At 36.5% G+C, this 20,419-nt stretch overlaps 1 protein-coding gene across 3 annotated transcripts in view; it reads right to left on the reverse strand.

The window, feature by feature from the left end:
- CBLB (Cbl proto-oncogene B) overlaps positions 1-20,419 on the reverse strand; it is a 126,958-nt gene that overhangs the window by 97,673 nt on the left and 8,866 nt on the right. For all 3 annotated transcript variants that reach the window (XM_053935121.1, XM_053935123.1, XM_053935122.1), the window contains one exon: positions 18,224-18,474. In XM_053935121.1, the coding sequence (XP_053791096.1) occupies positions 18,224-18,474 (251 nt within the window). The remainder of the gene's footprint in view (positions 1-18,223; positions 18,475-20,419) is intronic.

A 20,419-nucleotide genomic window follows, 5' to 3' on the forward strand; every position in this document is an offset into this window, starting at 1 on the left:
CAATTTCTAGTAAAAGAAAGATCTAAAAGCAATTTTTCTATTAAGAACTAAATACCATATAAAAGTCAGAAATATGGCCAAAATCCCACTTGTACTTATTTCATATGTTAACACTAACAGATCGGTCTTTGTGTAAAATATATAAACCACTGGCATGTGAGAGTGGGAATTAAATGTTTACAAGTCTTTATCTACACATTAGAACACTACTAGATATGATTCTTAATCAACTTTCAGAAGCACAATGCAACAATCATCTTAAAATAATGCTAAAAAAACCCATGTCTTAAAGTGCATTCATCTTCTGTCATGTTTTAGACAGATGTGAAAACATATATTAACTTAGATAAAAACTGACTTATATAAGCTTATTAAAATGATACAAAAATTAAACAGGAGGGGTTTCTTTGACAAAAAATCTTAGTATTACAAAACTATTTTGCTAAGTCAGACATTAAAATTTAGAGCAGTTGCATCTCCAACAGTGAGATAAGCAATATAATAAAAACCATAGAATGCAGCTCTCTGTTTTGATATATTTGAGTCAGCTGGGGTTATTTCCCCACACACTCCAATTCAAAACACTTCCGTATGAGAAAAGCAAAAGCCCAACTTCTTTCATCGTTAACTTGATCCCTAAGTTATACATAGAGTATAACTTCACTAACTCAAATACATTGGGATAATACCACCTTTCACAGAAACAAAACTTGTTTTTGTGTTGACAAATTGTGATGCATTGTATTCTTCAGATATATTACTGAGGCAACCTTTGCTCTGAAAATTAGTACATTTTATCCTGCAAACCAGAAGATGCACTGACATCCAAAAGCATGCACTAACAACAAACTGGTTTTGGAAGGAATGGTGGCAGGAGTAGCAGAATCAGCAGTTTTGGATCTCATGATTCAGAAGATTTCTGGACAGCAGCCATTGTTCAGCATTTCCTTTAAAACTTACAGTAAGGGACAGAGAAAATTAAACCAAAGCAGTTTAAGTAGATCACTTTAGGTTAAAACACACACACAACAAATTAGAACTTACTGGTGGGTAAATCAGACTTGAATAGACATTCAGCTGTTTAATAAATCTTGCTTCATTCTTCACTGCAAAGAACACTCAAACCCTCCAACTAGCTTTGACTTAAAAGAGGTACATGAACTTAGTTCAGTCTTCAATTTAGCCACAAATTCCAGATTAAATAGGTACCATAAACCAAATGGAATCAAATTAAATTACACACTTGAAGCACTCCTTGGAGAGTGCTATTGACTAAATGTTGATTTTTCAGGAACAAAACACTGAGGTCATATATATCCAGGGGAAATGATGACACGTGCATTTTGTGCGTTTTTCTCATGAATTCTTAATAAATTTGACTAACTTCTCTAAATGCCTATGCCTCTATCCATTAAAAGAGATTCAAAGAGAAGGAAATATGAGGGGTCATTTGCTTTTACACAAACTAAATAACTGATCATGTGCTACTAAATGTTATAACAGAAAACAGAATAATTATTGATGTCATGCTTACTAATTTGCCAAAAAGTCAGAGGCCACAAAAATAGCAGGTTCAAGCGTGGTCAGTCAGGACTTCATGTATCTTGCCTCTCCTTCACTCTTCCTCTGCAAGCTTTTATCTTCTGACCCTCTGTGGCCATACCTAACACCTTTTAAGACTGTCACAAGAGCAACACAAAGCCCAATGTAATATATCCCAACTCTGACTGCATCAAATTCAGTCCACTAACTTAATGAGAAGTAAATTAGTCTTCTTTTAACACTTATCTCTGTTGCATTGCTTTGCCCCACAATTTGCAAACCAAATTTCAAATTAATTTGCAGATAAAATCTTATTAATATTTTGTTGGGAGCAGAATGGGAACAGAACAGTGAGAAAAGGTTTCGACTTTTTAATTTTGAAAGCACAAGTTCAGGCAGTATCAAGTACCTACCCTCTAATGGCTCATGTGCAGATTTCTTCAAACAAATTATACTAGACAGAGTACACCAAATTGTGAAGCAAAGCAAAACTCACAGTGTAATCACGTATCTAAGCTAAAAAGCTAAAGTATGGTTGTTTAAAAATAAATCTCCCTGAATATAAAAAACTAACTACCCTTTGTAAGACCACTTTGAAGAATTAAAGTACTGTACAAATAAAACTGCCATTCAAACATTAACAACATCAAAAATAATAAAGTAAGTTTTTTGTGAAGGTCTGGTGAACATTTGCTGGACTGGCAAAGTAGAAATGTTCTCTAATTATTCAAAGATGAAAGAGTATCTATTTAAGTGCATGTGATTGTTTGAATAGTCCTTGAAGGGACAGCATTATTACTACTTAGTTCTTTCCATTATAAGCTAAAGAGTATTTAAAATCTCAGCTGTCAGTGTAAAACTGTTATAACACTGCAGTCATGGACAGCTGTATCTACTGACTATATTATTTTTTCTCCCCAGGGGGCCATACATTCATCCTAAATTCACAGAGGAATCAAGCCTTGCGGAAGAAGGAACCCTGGGGACATTTTAGCAACACTGCAGTGGGGAGGGAAGGCTAATTATGAAAATGAGACAAAACCATTACAGTGGGAGCTACAGGGTATGTAGGACTTACACAGAAATGAAAGTAGTTGCAAAATAAGAAATATGACTAATCCGAGGCTATTCAAACACCTGGTTTTGTTATCATGATTGGTGTGTATTTTATCATCCATCTAGTTACTCTTGAAATGAGCATGCTGTTATAAATGAAAATTAATTTTGTAATATTAAACCCAGAAAGTGTATGGTCTTTATGAAAAACTCCAAAAGGATACATATAACTAGAATGCTATCAAGTACACTTTATTAACCAGAATCAAATCTATATGAAACTTAAGATTACTCTCAAACATCCAGAATATCATCAAACACTCAGACTTGCATATGCTCCTATCACTGTTTCAAGTATTATTAGATGGTATCTTTAAAAGTAAATGCCTAAAGAAATTTTGATTTTGCCTGAGGTTTGTGCAAGTTACCTCTATCTCTGATGTGGATCATTCAGAAGAAAGATGCAAATATGAGCTTTGGCATTAGCCATAGGAATTTAATCCAACATCAGTGCAGTCTGATGCTAAAAAGACAGAAGCATTTACAAGCATGATTAAGTAAACAATCACATTTTACAGATGGAGAAAATAGGACACAGACCTTCTAATCACAAATTATGGCCATCATCCCGCAAAGCTATTTACTGCAGGACACAGTAGTGGCTGACCATCTATGCATATTTATTGCACTCTAAATTAGGTCTTTACACAAGATTTAATGCCTTAGTGACCTGTAGACTTCATTACAGACACGCAATTTTCTTGGACTAACATTAAAAGGAACTCAGACTACAGTGATTCATCTAATCAGAAGAGCAGTTGGATTGCATACCCAACACATAAATGTGTTATGAGCACTGCTAGCTACCTGATTATATCCAAGACCAGGTCATCATCTGGGTCATTCTTTCCCCTGCAAGCTCCACCCACTCCCAGAAAGGTTCAAAAGGGTACACTAGTGTTTGCTTCAGGGTTTAAACTCTCCAGCTCACAGAGGATAAGCTCTTGCAAGATCTGGGCTCATTGTCCTTTGCAGTCAAAGTTTCAGGTTCCAGAAGATACTCTGAAGTTTGGGAGGGCTTATGGTTAGCTGGTGGGAGTGCACTGACAGGGTTTCAGAACAGGAAGTCTCAGGTTTCTGCCAATTCAATATTCCTTTATCAGTATTGATTGGTGTTTCCTAAGGGAGGCACAAAAATTAAAGCAATTTGCATACTTGCTGTCACTATGCACATTACCTGATGTATTGCACATCTTGCTCCTCTCAAAAGGTTCAAGTAAGCCATGAAAAGGATTCATTCCATATAAAACAATAATTAGAATAATCTACCACTGCAGAAATGTGGGACCACTGGATGTGTAGAGCTGCACAAGAGAAGTGTTTTTACAGCAATGTCCCACCCACCCATCTATCCTATCAGGGATGCACAGAGGAGCTCTTTCCAGGGGTTCTCAACTCAGATTTCAAAATGTGAAAGAACATTGTTTTGCTTATCTTCAAACTGCAGGCTTGTCTTGTTGACCCACTGTTGCTCAGATGAAACCATTTGCCATTTCTATGGAGGCTTGTAGATGGCATTCAGCTAAAGAGGGCTGAAAAAACATTCATTTAAAATAAAACTTCCATCCAGCAAATACAATCACACATAAGCAAATCCCAAGCTAAAACATAACTTTTTTTTTTTTTTTATAGCATGTAGCTTTTGAAACTATAGTAGCAGGTTATTGTTCCTCCACACAAACTGAAATGTTTGAAGTCTGCCTGTTTCAACATCCAATCTGAACTCTGCTCTTACACAGCCACCCACACACTACAGAATCAGCATGTCCTGCCCCATGGCTTGCCCTGCTGCATGTATGAAACAAGATGGTTTCTTAATTAGGCAAAGGCTTCCAGCAAGAAAACATTGTAACTTGGGGGAACACAGTTTATATACTGTCACAGTTCAAATATGCTACAGACGTACCCCATTTCTCAGTATATTAAAAAAGACTAATTTTACAAATAAGGGAGACAACAATTAATTCAAGACTATTACACTGATAGAAACTTAATCAGCTGAAACAAATTCCATGAAACTGGAGGTTCCCCATACTCAAACACAATTACTAGAAAAACATAACTGCTGTTCAGCTTAGACAACAGTCACAAGCCCAAGGCCATATTTTTTTACCACAAATCCCTTACAATTCCTCAAAAATAGTGGCATCCCCTATAGCTTCAGGACACTTAATGATAAGATACTGCTTTAGAGTTAAGAGTCTATCATGACACTAGGCCTCTAGATGTATTCCATTCAATTTGCATACAGTAATTTAATTCAGCTTACATTCACCTGGCAAAAAGTCACACTTGAAAACTACAATGGCTGAGACTGTGCATAAAGTTCCATCACAGACAACTTTCACATGCAAGCTAAAACAAGGCTCTTAAAATAGGGAACTATTCTGGAAATGCTGACACATCTTTAACACTGTGAGTGGGCGCCAATAATACACACATTGTGTGCACATATGTTGCTGTCTTCCTGGGAAGCTTAGCTGAAAGCCCACATGGTTGATGTGGGACAGCAGGAATGCCTCTTTGAAAGCACTCACACTGCTTATTCATAGTATCTGAAACAAAACCCAAGGCATATGGTAAAATTATGCCATTTCACAGAACAGCACTTATGGCAGTGAACAATCCTTTTGAAACAAAACTACCCTTGACACTTCAACAAAGAAAAAAACACCTTGATGACAGAATTTACACACAATAGCAAGCATTCAAATAAAAATAAATCTTAAGAGCTAGAATTGCAGAGGTCATCAACAGTTTAATAAAGTGAGTTATATCCATCACAAAAAAACTACTTCACTTGTTCTTTTTCCACTAAAGCACACACCCACTATAGAGGGTCAGACTCCCCAAAGAAAAATGAAACAATAGATGGACCATCTGCTGTTACACAAAGCAATTTGAAAATCCAGGAATAGAATATATGGGAGCTGTATTAAAATCAGCACTACCTTTCCATTTGCCTTCACTTCAGAGTCTCAGCTAAGCTTTAGAAACAAAAACAAGGAAGAAAGGCTACCACACAGCAAAACTATAAGAGAGACATAAGTATACATAAAGGTAAAAAAGAACATGAAACATCCTTTGAGGCTTTTTTTTTTCCTTTTCTTGGCAACTCTAACCCATACACCAATTTTCCAGTGACAAATACTCTTCCTTCTGTTAATACAGCAAATGGCTGGCATTCATGGAACTGATGTTCCACAAGGATAGAGAAGGATGTGACAGGTATCTTGAATTGCATATCCATGAACAACTTAAATGTCTTCACAGCTGTCAATTGATTTTACTATAAGGTTTACTTGTCATTGCCCCCTCCCAGTTTATTTAGGCACATCAAGCACATGGCAAACAGAACTCCTTAACAGGCTTAAAACAAGTGTGAACAAATTACTGCCCAAGGAAAAGACTGCCTTGGAAAGACTTTCTGCACAGTACAACATCACTTGAAAACAAAGCACAGATAAACAAAGGTACAGTACATTTACGTGGCTCTTTTTCCCAACAGGTGCCTCAAACTGGTTATGACTCTTCTGATCCATTATGTTTGAAGGATTTAGCAACTAGACACTTTTACCATATTAAAAGATACTAAGAGATGGGTTTTGCTCTTTTTTGTTGATTTGTTTGCTCTGAGTAAACGTAAGCTAGTTTATTTTACTAATATTACCCTTTCCAGTAGACTGGGTGCACTGGGCTTATAAATTTTGAGAAGGTATGTCAAAAGTCCTTTCCATCATCTACTCCAATAACAAACTGCATTCTCAGAAATCATTAAATAAATAACTGATTTTTAAAATAAATATCCAAAAATCTGTCCTCCGAGTTCATTTAAAGATGTATTAGAGGATTTTTAAAAACTATGTTTATCTCTTAGGTTGTCCATGACAGTTTAGCATCAATAACATTAAATTCATGCAGGGCAAATAAATGAAAACTCTGAAAAAACATTTAGCACTTTCAGAAAAGCATTTTGTATTCATATTCCTCTTGAGACACTAAAAAAGTGGTATGTGGTATTCAAACACATCTCTTCCTGGCACTGACATTCATTAAAGATTATTTCAAAGTGACTGCCGAGATCCATGATCCTCCCAGAACAGCTTCGCTCCCCCATTCCTTTCTTCCTCCCAAGGGAAGTGGAAAAATTAGAGAAAGTAAGTGAGTAAGTTTTTTTCAGTGGCACTTCATAAGGCAGGATTCCTTTCAGACAATCATTCCAAGCCTGTCAGTCATACATGGGCGTAGTTAATGAACCCACACAAGCACAGACTGGAGGACAGCTGGGCATGATTGGGTCACCCCTGCTCTATCCTGCTGAACACCCCCCAGACAAGTGCTGCCTTCTTACATGGCTGTGCTCTGTAAGTGATTAGAGCCCCATGCCTCATAGGGCATTAATTATAGGGATTAACAGTAAAAGGAAACACATGAACAGGATTCTACATACTTTCCGGGTTGTGTGGCTTTTTTTTTTTTTTTTTTTTGCTTTTAATCTTTGTGTATTTGCTACAGCTATGAATTAAGGAGTAAAAAGGATGTGCAGAGATCTGAACAAAATAGTACAATACAGTCTTCCTGTCTGCCATATTAAAGAGGCCTATTAAAAAAAAATACTGGAGAAGAGGATTTCAGCCTGCTGACATATGACTTTATAAGCAAGACAAAAAAATTGGCTATATTTGCCACATTTTCTGTATTTTCCCAATTTCAGCACAGAATATGGACCATTAAGCTGTAAAATCACTGGAGCATTAGCCACTGGGAAAGAGCTGTCAGTAAGATGCACTTATGAAGTGGATTAAAAATTCTTATGAAGCCAGAAAAGACAAAAGCATTGATCAGCACTCCTATCACCCACCATTAATCTGCTGCTATAACCAAAAAACATGTAACTGTAAATGCTACTCTAAATTCCAGAAAAACCTGGAACTGCTGTACTGTAAATTAAATGGCATAATACTTACATCTAAGTGACCTACTATGACTCAGGCAACCAGAAAAAATAACCTAACTAAAAAGAAGGCATAGCTGTTCAAACTCAGAACAAAAAATACAGAGACAGCCTATTCATTATGACCAACACAGCGTTATTGAGTTGATCTAGCAACTGAATATGTGCTTTTCCTATTATAGGGTTTCAGAGCTGAAGGCTAGAACAGTATTTCATTTCAAAAAGATTCGTTTTTTTCCAGTATTTTAAAACCAAATACTTAATGAAGAGACAAGAACAAGCTAAGTTAATACAACATAGACATCTCCTTTATTGCTGGCACATTAGGCAAGCAGATATTCCTAACAGAATTCGTCATCATTTTTAATGACAAACAACAGTTGGAACAGGTTCTCCACTTCAGAATTTTCACAACAGGCTGTATATCTGAACTAACAGAAATATTTTCAGGCTTTATTTGTTGCATTATATCTTCCTTTAACGTGCACGACATTTATGGAGTATTAAATACAACTTACACAGCTCTACCCTACATGTACTGATGGAAGGCTTACACATCATATTTGCTAAAACTTTTTAATTTGACTTTAAAGAAATTATTTTTCTTCTGTCAAAACTAAGTGTTCTGTACAAATAAGAATGGTGCTCAGGGATTTTAATACTAAACCTTAAAGTAATCTGATAACACAATAATTTAATTTTTTACAAGTTACACAATTACTAATTCTCTATAGCCCCATAAACTGTTCAAAATGCTGACATGAGAACATCTGAAGGTGTTTCTCTTTGTCTTTTCACATTCTCCCACTGAAGAGCAGTTAGCACTAAAGGCCTGCTCTAGGATATACACCTGTCATGTCCCACCAATTAATGACTGCTTTAAAAAAAATAAACATTGTTCTAACAAATGTTCTTGGGTACAAGACATTTTATTACTGACCCTGCATTTCATACTTCCCATGACAGACATTCATGACTCAGAATCAACTCCGAAATGAGTTCACAAAATATTCTGTTGGCTAAGGGCCATTTTCCATTGGAACAATTTGAAAACAGATGCTAATACATTTGTCTATCTTACATTAATGCCCTTAAACTTGTAACAGAAGGCAAATTTTTTTCTCTTGCAGTCATTTCTTAAACAATACTGTATTGCCCAAAGTGTCTTATTTTAAGAGGGATAACTAACAAATGAACTTATCACCTCTTAAAAGTAACAAGATTTCTGATATAGAGCAAATGAAGGTGTTTGGGTTTTTTCCAGGACAAATAAAGAGTTTAGTAAAAGGCTTCAGAATATTACTGAGGCCTAGCACACACACAACAACTAAGATGATTAAAATGTTTCTTTATTCTTACTGTAATCAAGACTAAAATTTGTCACAGAAAATCTGTGATCGTTCCCTAGCTTGTGTAGACGATTATTCTATTATGTAGGTTTCACTTCTTTGAATGTGTGTTCTGGTTCCGGCCAGGGCAGGGTTAATTTTTGCAGTAGCTGAGATGGGGGGCATGGCCAGGACGTGGACATTATTCCATTCCACCTCAGGTCATTTCCTTCTGCTCAGAGCAGTGGCATCGCTGGTCCTGAGTCAGAGGGAACATGGCTGCGGTCAGCTCAAGCTCCGCACTCCCCCTTTTGTTATTAACATGGTTACTGCTCTTGCTCATTTTCTTATATCACTACTGCTTCAAGTAAATTGTTCTATCTGTGCCTTTTGTGCTCCCAGTTCTCCTCTCCAGCCTGCTGCAGCAGAGATGGAGAGGGGCAAAGGAGGGGAGCAAGTGGCAGCATGTGGTTTGGGGTTTGTGGGAACACTGAATTGAGAATATCTTTCCTAAACCAGGAACATAAGTTAGTCAACAGATACTAGGAAAAGAGGTGAACACTGGGCCCCAGATATAATTAATCAGCATTTGCAAGAGACCCTTAGTTTACTCACTCATGAACAAGCCCACGGATCCTTCTCTTTCTGCCATTAGTACCCCATGTCTGACCCAATCCTGCAATATGTCAAGTACTTTCTCAAGAGTCTTGATATTCTCCACTGTTGGTCTTAACAACATAAAAAGACAGGACAATATTTTGGATTGGAGCTCAGAAGACAGAGATAGCAGCTAATCAGGAGCTGATAAAACTTCCACACCTTATTACTCAGTATTCCTGCTCCCCAGGAGACATTTGCATTGGGCAAGGTAGATGCAAAACTGGGGCTAATATTTAAAATGAGATATGTTGTGGATTTTATTTCTAAAGGCACATCTGTTTAGTACAACAGACAAAACAAAGTCTCAAACTATAACTAGTGATAACTTTGAGTAAGACTCATGGAACAAATAAGGTAGTCTTGGCACATTTTTGCTACAGGTGATAAGAATAATTTTCTTTTTTATTGTTGCTTCAAATTTCAAAGCCATATAGTTTCGCTGTTTTATCTTAGGGGAAAGCAAGGATCTCATAAGTGGTATCAAGTAGAAGACAAAATTGAATTTAATTATTTTTCCTCAAAATTTTTCTGCCACTGTAGAGTCACAGCTTGCCTAAAATCAGCTAATAGCAGTGAAAGACTAGCTCATCAGGTGGGCTGTCCAGATCCCCAGTGGAGTCCTGATCTATACGATGCATCAGATACTATCTAAAATTACATTTCCAGTGTTTGACCATTCAAGAATTGTAAATGAAAGTCCTCTTACAGAGAGATCACAACAAACTTACCTATACAGAAATTAAATTAAGCTCAATCCATATGCCAGCACATACTATAATCTTTTATTGTATACCCCAGAAACGTGTTTCTTAGGCATCTGCTACTTCTGTTTCCCCTTTAGTTTATTGTCTTATATCATAGTAGGAAGAAATACAGTTAAATCTACCTCTACATTGGATACACCAGAAGAAGTAAAGTACTAATTATTATGACCAAATATGCTAAAATGAACAATCAATTACTTCTTTACCAATTTTCTGATCTGCCAGGATATTTGCAAGATATAAACACAATAAAGTCAATACACTATTCAATATATATTTCACTTCACACAATGTTAAAAATTAGGTAATGAAACAGATTATGGGGAAAATCTTCCATTACAAGATGGGATAGTTCTTTAATTCCAACATGAAATCTGAGAAAATGATGGTGAAAGTATTCATTATTTGATCATATTCTAGAGACAAATATAAAAACATTTAAATAATGAATACTTTGGTTGCACTCAAACCAGAAAGATTAAAAATGTTCTTAGTCATCTACCTTATTAAGTAGACACTGATGACAGTCACCTGGTTGCTTGTTCAGGAAGTTTTATCCCTCACATAAATTCACTTACTGACTTCTTTTTCCATCTGCACTATGGGTTAAGATGTACTTCTTTTCGGAGTTTACTCTTGGTCCTTTGCATGGATTACTCATCCTGCTTATTTGGATTTTTTTAACAGTTTTGTTCATTGCACAGTATTTTGTGTAAATATCCCATTTTCTTTCAAATCAAGCAAATTACATTCCTAAACTCCTGAGAATATGCTTTTAAATCATTTGGAATTGCTCAGTATAAAAGAATGAAGCACGCCAACATATTCATCTCGCAAGCAACAAAACTGTTTTGTGCATACAACAGCAAACCTACATTTTTAACAACAAATCCTTGTTCCTCCAATACAAATTAACCATATTAAAGCTTTGCCTTGTTCTAGAGCATGCACAGTATTATTGCACAATCTGTAAAGACAAAGCTTGCAAATGTGCGGTCATTGATAAAAAGACTTGCTAAATAATTATATCAACTCTGTTATTTTTAGTATGATTCAAGTAAATTAACTTTATTAATATCAAAGCAAAGAACAGAATAGGAAGAAAAAAAACTTAAGCAAATGATCACAAAGTATTTTTAAAATTCCATGACATTATCAAAGTACATGCCACATTTTAATGAATGGAATACAGTAGTTCCATCCATCAGGTTTTCCATCAATATCCCACTCTGTCATTTTTGTTTTGAACTAAAGCTTCAATTGTGTTAACCAAAACATATACTGCCACTTTGGATTAAGATTATTTCTTACTCCTTACAGGTTAGTGAAACTGTCTTTACTATAGGTTTGATACATAGCAAGTATGTCTTTTAGGCTGTTTTTTTTTTGATCAAGCATTCCTTGGACAAAGGATTACCACTACAGCACATTTGTTTTTACAAACTGGCTTTGATTAACTTTCAAAGAGCTTCTATTGACTAAACAGCAAGTGTAGCACTTGAAAGTGATTATTCACAAGCTTTTTTTTATCTCTTTATTGAATAAAAGCAGACTTTTATTCTTTCATGTTTCTAATTTCTAATGGAAAACAATGCCACAGAAAATTAGGAAAAGGAAACAATTTCTTTCCATAGCCTAAAAATAAAATTATATGTGTTTATAAGTTTAGGCATACATTTCATAAAAATGGATCTTTTCTTCTATAATCTTCCTTGCGTTCCTGCTTGCATGGCAAACAGCTTCCATTATGCAGGCTAGTATTGAAGGTATCCTAAAACAAATACCTTATCAATGAATATAGAATACTTCTGGAGATAGAGAAGCAGAGAGACCAAATTCTCTAAAAATCAAATGCACATAGAAAAGCAATTGATGAAAGATGCATTCAGGGCCATTACAGGAACCTTCCTTACTACATGCTAAATCCAGGAATCAGCACTGTCTGCTCCTCAGAAAGTTCCCAAAGTTGCTAACTTGGGCTTTATCATACCTAAGAACACAACTCTGTTTATAGCTGGTGACCATGGTCTGCCCCAACAAGCACAGCTGCTCCCTATCCAGACCCTGCAGGCAAGTATGGGGAAGGGATGTGAGACACAGAGCTGTTGCAGACCAGAAATGGGTACTGGTATCCTCACTGCAATAGAGTATTTCCAGACATCTCTGACCAAAAGTACTATATGTTCAGAAAAGCACCTACTTCCCCCAGTTCATTGTGCCATCCTATATTATGCTATAAAGACGAATTGAAATCATATAGAAAAAGATGTCAGTTTAGACACTACAACAGTCATTTTGTATAATCCTAGAAGCAGAACTATCATTAGCTTTATCATAAACAAAACTAACATATAGAAAGCCTACAGGACTGATTCCCCTAACTGCACTTTTTGAGAGCTTTCACACCTGCCTAAAATGTGTATAAATGGTATAGCACCTTAAAATTTGGCAACAGCATCATGCACACTTTCATGAGGCATAAATAATTATACAAAAGACAACAAGGAAAATATCAGACTGTGTATATATCCCCTTACAACCAGCTGAACTCTACTCAGACATGACTGCCAACACCACATTACTTGTAAAATGTTTGGAAGAGACCTTTCACTAACATACAAAATGCTGTTTGATTTTATAAGAGTAAAAAGTAAAAGAAAGTGCACATATTTCTCCTCTACAGAACTAGATATGAATCAAGGATCTAAATCAATTTTAAGAATTTACAAGCCATTATTTTTTTCATTACGATCTTTTTGTGGTTTTGAAATCCTTGTCTTCCTCTGCAATCTGAATAAACAGTTGCCTCTAAGTAACTCTGGTACTAATACTTCCTTTGTTCTCATTTGACAACACCCGCCCCCAAGCACTAAAGATGATAAAAAAATCTAAAATTCAAATACTGCCTTACAACAACTGCAGTCACACAGCCTGTTTGCATTTATGCTGAGAACAAGCTGTCATAATACTGCTCTACCATTTGTAACCTCCACACGTTCTCACCTGCCCTCTGCAACAAGGGTCTCTTTGTCTGAAAAGTGTGCTTGTCTAACATTCCTTTTTTAATTTAAACTATAACCAAAAATAGCAAACAGCTTGTGTTCCACCAAATCTGCACTGAAGCTCAATTACTCATGTGGATCAGGTACACCAAAGAGTTTATTAAAGCTGTTTGGTTTACATCTGGTTTTACATCACATCTAAGGAACAGGAGGGGAGAAGAGAGTGGAAATTCTCACTATAACATAATTATCAAGTTATCTATGTGATGTCAACCAAAAGGCAAAACTGGTTCTATGAAAAGGACCACTAACAACATTCTTTTCTGAATCTGTACATTCTATTTGTCAAACAAAAAAACAACTTCTCCAATCATCCTGAATTAAAACTTTACTCTTCCTGATCCTTCCCACAATCAACAAAATCTGCTCTGCCTGGAGACACAAACAAGTTGTGAGGCTAGCTAAGTTATAAGCTTCCTAAATTCCTATAAATAAAACAGCAAGGTTGTGATATAAGTGGAGGTAATTCAAGGAAGCAGGTTAAGTTACCTCACACTTACCACAGGACAGAAGTACACAAAGGGCCACTGTGTTACAACCAGCACACCTGAAACCCATCCTGATACTATTTTAACCTCTTATCAAGCCTGTACTTTCAGAATAAGGAGAAAGAGATGAGAAATTTCGGCAGCAGAAAGAACATTGTGTATGATAATGAACCAGTTCAAGGACCAAACAACCCAAACTGATCACAGCTGTCACCATGGACTTAAGGAATGGAACATTCTATAAACCCAGTAACACCCATGAAGAGTAACAAAGGAGAACTTGATCTATCATTTGAATTGCTGGTACAAGACCTCCTTAGAAGACTTCAGAGACTATAAGAATGCTGCATCAACATTTAAACAACTGTACAATATAGAAACACATAATTTGAATCAAAACACCAAATGGCCAGATGCACAAGAGAATTTAATAAGACTTTCTAGACAGAAACAGAAATGGTTTTGTGATCACCATGAAGGACTTCTTGGACTCTGACATTTCCTTCATGCACATCTTCCTACACTGACTACAAAATCACCATCAGTCCGGTCTTCTCTTGACATCTTCATCTGTACCATCTACTACTTAAGAAATTTCCATCTTTCACTTCTGGAATACCACTTTAGAATAAACAGCCAAACAACTCTGGATGAATGAAGGAGCATTTTTTAAGAGATTATTAAAATTGGTTTTATACTTTTCTGCCTCTCCTCATATAAAGGGCCTATAGTAGAAGGCGAGCAATATTAAAAGCCAGAAAATAAGTTCCATTTCAAGACATTCTTCTAAGGACATGATTTACAGGAAATCACAGGAAACCTCCAAGTTGTCTCCATTAGTAAGGAATAAAGACTATGTCCAGCACCTTGAATTAATCCAAATGTAATCTCCCCACTGCCACTTTATTCCTCCTATAGTCTTATTATTATAACTTATGTGCTTGATTTCTACACCTGGATAACACATTTGTCTCAAAAACTGCCATTCAACAAACTTTTTATTTTTCCTGAATGCCTAATTCTGGAATACAACAAAAGGGAAGGAAGTTTGGACTTCACTGAAATGATGCTTTCCAGCTTTAGTTTACTTCCCAATAAACAAGGGACAAAAAGAAAAGCAATGAAAAGAAGAAAAGACAACCCCAAAACCTTCAAAGACACAGAAAGCCTTTTAACAGTAGATGACCCTTAACCAGTAATTCTAATAAGCTTGCGTTAATAATCTTTTAAAAACTAAAATCTCTAAAATATCAAAAAGTACAAAAAGACAGAGAGTAAAATTACTTTATTCATAGAAAGACTTCTGTGTGGTCTATATCTAGTAAAGTTTACAGAACTTACTGGACATGATTTCTTACTTCATTAAGCAAGAAGACTGAAAGGACATCATTTTGTAGAAGACACCATACTCAGAAAATACATGCAGTTAAGCACAAGAAGCAAACATGCAAACCCTATTTTCCCTTCTTAGCAAGACTCATCCAACAGAGTAAAGAATGACAGCACCAACTACTCTTAAATGGCTATCATACGCTCTTGATACGGAAACAAGATACTGTGCCAGTCAGATTCTTTAGAAATGGCTGTCACAAAAGCTTACACTGCATTAGTGCTGCTTCTCTAACTTGTTTCATCCAAAAGACCTTTGAATAATTTTTCATAAATTTTAGTTTTCACAATAGAGTAACTTTTGTGTCATCACACAAATAAAATCACATGTATATTGGCACTGGTTCCTAAATGTACCATCACTATAGAAATGAAGATTAGTCAATAATGCTAATAGGTTAAAATGATACCAATCAAATTTATGAAGATTGAAGCATTTCTCTTTTCCATGATGCCCTTTTATCCAGAAACCAAAACAGAGTAAGAAGGAAAACCACAGAAACTGTTCAGGTGCCAACATTTGCCTTAGCTTTTTTTAAAATTGACTATTTCCCAATAATTCTACTACAAATTGACTACAATTTGACAGTCATTTTAGAAGCATCTTCAAAAATGCAATCTTTAAATGATCACTGCTACAATTACACTATAATGCTAACAAATAAGGTTAATGCAAGCATATTTGGAAGCAAAGAAAACACAATAAAAACTTCTTTTGCTAAGTTACCAAGAATTAGCATGATCAAGTACATTGAAGCACTGCTTAGCAGTGCTCAGATACTGTGTCATATGGCTCAGCAAACAAGTACACCTTCATCCAACTTAAAACTAGGACACTCATAAAGCATCACCAGTAGATGAAAGAAGATGCACTGAAATCATAAAGATATAGACTTTCACTTGGAATGACATGGGTCATGATCTAATGAAGCAATGCCTACAATTTTTTCATTTAAGCATTCTGACAGAGTCAGAATGCAATTTGTATAGGAAACACAGCTAACAGTTTGAACACAAGAAAAAGATCTCTATTATGCTTCTTTTTTCAAGCTCTGAACTCCATCAGTTAAGCAAAATAAGATAGCTGTCACCTTCTGAAATACTAATTTTAAAAGCCTGAAATAATTATTGTGATTCAGTGCACTTCTTTAGTATGATTTGGTTTAAAATCTCTCCTCTCCAACCATCTCAGAAGAATTAATTACTGCCCAAATAGACAGTAAATACGCTAACTACACCTTCTTCAAAGGAAGCACACCTGTGCTTTACAAAAAATGTCTTATCACCACTGTTACTCTAACACAGGAACTGAAAGGAGGAACTGGAAAGAAGCAACTCTAGCAACTGGAGTTACAAGCATACTGCCTGAGTGACTGTACAGAGCTCATAGCAAGTATTTTGAAAAAGTGACACTGAAATTGGCTTTGATTTTTGCTAACTTTAAGCAAACCTGTAACTAGATTAGGGTTTCATACAACACAGGTAAATCAAAATAAAACCTGCTTATATAATCCAATTACTTCTGTCAAATTTCCCTTGTCATAACAAGTTCATATTTCCTTTGAAAGACAATGACTTCTGTCATTCTTCATATAGCAAATGGGATACCTAAAATAGGTAGCAATAGGCTCAGTGATGAACAACTCTCAAGAGTTCTGGTAAGAATGCATATACAGTGAAAACATTGCTTTACACACAAACTCAAATACAAAAAAATATTCATTCATTAAAATCTTTACTGATCACTAAAATACCTTAAACAGTGTATTTTTCTCCTCTTGGAGCATTTTTTGCCTAAGTATATTCACACCTGGACAGTCCTGATGCTAAGAAAAAAGTCCTTAGGTGTCAAGCAAATTTCAGACACCCTATCAAGCCCAAAAGACTACCACAGTAGACTGAGTAGCTGTAATAATTGCCAAAGATCTGGAAGGAACATATGTATAATTCAAACATAACAGCAGTGACATTTACAAGAACGTAGACATTTCACTGCTTCTACCAAAAATTTCACCGCTTCTACCAACAATTTCACCAGCTGTAACCATATTGCCACCATGCTGCTTGCCTCAGAGCTCAAGTGCAGACAGACAGAAGAGCGGGAATTCAGTCCTCCATTCACTTGACATCTCATTCCCCACTATCTCCTTTAAAAAGAGAAGACTTCAGGAAGAGCAACGTCTCTTTCGTTTGAATAGATTTACAGTAGTACCACACAAGGCAAAGACTAATGGCCACAACAATGTTGTATCCCCCTCTTCCCAAAACAAGATTGCAGATCTTGCAGAGAATTTCATGAAATATTTTTTAAAATATTAGGTAATCAAATCAAATATTAAAAACCTCTTCAGTTACCACCAAGACTGCAGATAAAGTGGACATTAATTCCTTTTATTAAAGCTGAACCATTGCAAATCAAGAATCCATTAGACTTCTGAAAAGGTTTCACAGCATGAAACTAAAATCATTACCTTATCATAAAATCACATAATATCTGAAAAGTGTGAATATTGTTTTGCTTCATTCCATCAGTTGTGAAAATAAGTCAATGTCTATCATGGCTCTCAAAGTTTAAGGATCTAGGGTGGGGAGGGAGGTCAAGCTCAATCCAAGTGAACAGTCACTCTCTATCACAGGAAAAACTACATACTGTAAGCCCTGTGAATAAGTAATTACCGTTAAATGAATGTTTTATGAAGGAAATGCACTTGGTTTTAAAGGTCACAAAGCGACAGATAAGAGCATACAGTGGAACAAATCCAGCAAATTACTGATTGAACTGCAGGGTCAATGAATCCTAGCAATAAATATTTCTGCTCTTTGAATAATTAAAAATGTCAAAACACAATGTCTGCAGAAAACAGTATTAAGAATGCAGACAGACCAGATGATCTACTTCATATTTAAGTATTTAACTTACCTGTCCTGTGACTGCTCTTCATACATTCTTTCCTTTCCTTCTTTAAAGAGTCTTATGGCCCGTTTTGATTTTTTCATAAGGCTGTCAATGTAGATTTTAAAATACTCATTCTCACTGAGTTGCGCAAGTTTTTGGTTGTCATCATATTTGCTCAGTATAAGTCGCAAATGTTGGTAAGTATCAGGTAGAATGTCAAGTATATAAGGTGGGCTGTTTTTGAGTTGGAGCTTTGGGTTTTGGCACAATCTTACCTACAAGCAAAAACAAGAGAATGTAAAAAAGACAAGAAATCCATTGAGACAAAAACTGATCTGATATTTTCCAATTTATTTGGTATAACATACTTTTCTAACCTCCAGTCCCAAAGAATTAAATCCTACTTTATTTATAGTCTGTGAAATTCCAACATAGTCTCTAATATCAAAAGAGGCAAAATTTTACTTAATCTTGTCACATCTATAAAAGTAAACAAGCTTACCTACATATTTTGTGGGTCACTGTTGCTGAAAATATGCCTTTTCCTGTCTAAATATGCTAAGGAGCATATCTAAACACAGCATGCAACAAATGCCAAGAGCAGTACTTCCATACAGATCTGTTTGCTGCAGGTTAACTTAGCTACAGGTGTTTAAGTATCTACTAAGAACTGACATAAACTACTTTGTCATCTGCTGGCTCTCTTTATACTACAATATAGCCTCTTAGACCCTAGGGAAATTTAATTTTGAAAGCTCTGCACATAATAAAATGGTCTGAACTGTGATAGTGGTTCAAAAGTTATTACCTACAACAGACAGACTTTAGGTCACTCAAAAACAGATATTGTAAACCAGGAAACAAAAATATTATAAACCCATTGTTTTCTAGCTCCTGGCTGAAATAGAAGTTCAGTGCTTTGCTTTTGGCTGGGTGAGGAGGTGCCCACCAAAGCTTCTTTCTCATTCCCCTACCCATAACAAAAGACAAGGACAGGGAGAGATCATTCACCAAATACTGTCACAGGTACTTAGCCTCGACTTGGGGAACTTAATTCATTTAAATACCAATCAAATCAGAATAGGGCAACAAGAATATAAAACCAAAACTTAAAAACACATTCCACCCACCGCTCCCTCCTTCCTGGGCCTAGTTTTATTTTCCACGCTACCTCATCCCGGACAGCAGCACAGTGAATGGGGGCTGTGGTCAGTTCATCAGTCTTTGTCTCTGCCACTCGTCCTCCTCAGTGGGAGAACTCACACTCTTCCCTTGCTCCAGACAGGGGTCCCTCTCCCAGGAGACAGTCATCTTTGAACTTCCCCAACATGAGTCCTTCTCACAGACCACAGTTCTTCATGAACTCCTCTAGAGCATATCCCCTCCACAGGGTGCAATCCTTCAGGAACAGACTGCTCCAGCATGGGTCCTCTGCAGGGTCACAAGTCCTGCCAGGAAACCCACTTCAATGTGGGCTCTTCTCTCCATGGGACCATGGGTCCTGCCAGGAGCCTGTTCTAGCACAGGTTCCTTATGATATCACAGCCCCCTTCTTCAAGCATCAGCCTGCTCCGGCATGAGCTCCTCCATGGCTTACAGTGAATGTCAGCTCCACTGTGGACCTGCATGGCCTTCACCATGGGCTGCAGGGGAATCTCTGCTCCAGCACCCAAAACACCTCCCCCTCCTTCACAGAGCTGCATGGCTGCAGGGGTGTTCCTCTCATGTATTCTCACTCCCCTCCTCTCTGGCTGCAAATTTGCTTCTGCACAGTAGCTTTTCTCCCCCTTCTTTAAGACAATACCCCAGAGGCACCACTGTTGCCGATGGGATCAGCCTTGGCCAGCACCAGGTTCTTCTTGGAGCCAGCTGCTCTACCGGACAAGGGGAATCTTCTGTCAGTGCCTCAGCAAAACTCCCCCGTAGTCCCTTCACTACTAAAACTTTGTCACTTAAACCAAATAGAAGAAAACATCTCAATGGACTTGGAATCATTGTGATCCCAAATGGCACAAATATTGAATATATATTACTCAAGGAATAAGTGCAGGCTAATAGAATACCTTTATTTGAATCTAGTTTCCACCGGAAATGTTATTGGAAGAGAAAGGTACCCTTTGTTTCCTACACAGCCTTAACAGAATAAGATCAGAATTGTCTCCAAGCTATCTAAATTTTCTGATAGTTTGTTCCATAATGCTCTGTTCTAGAAGAAAAAGA

Source organism: Vidua chalybeata, chromosome 2 (assembly GCF_026979565.1).
Source record: "Vidua chalybeata isolate OUT-0048 chromosome 2, bVidCha1 merged haplotype, whole genome shotgun sequence".
Lineage (NCBI taxonomy): Eukaryota > Metazoa > Chordata > Aves > Passeriformes > Viduidae > Vidua > Vidua chalybeata.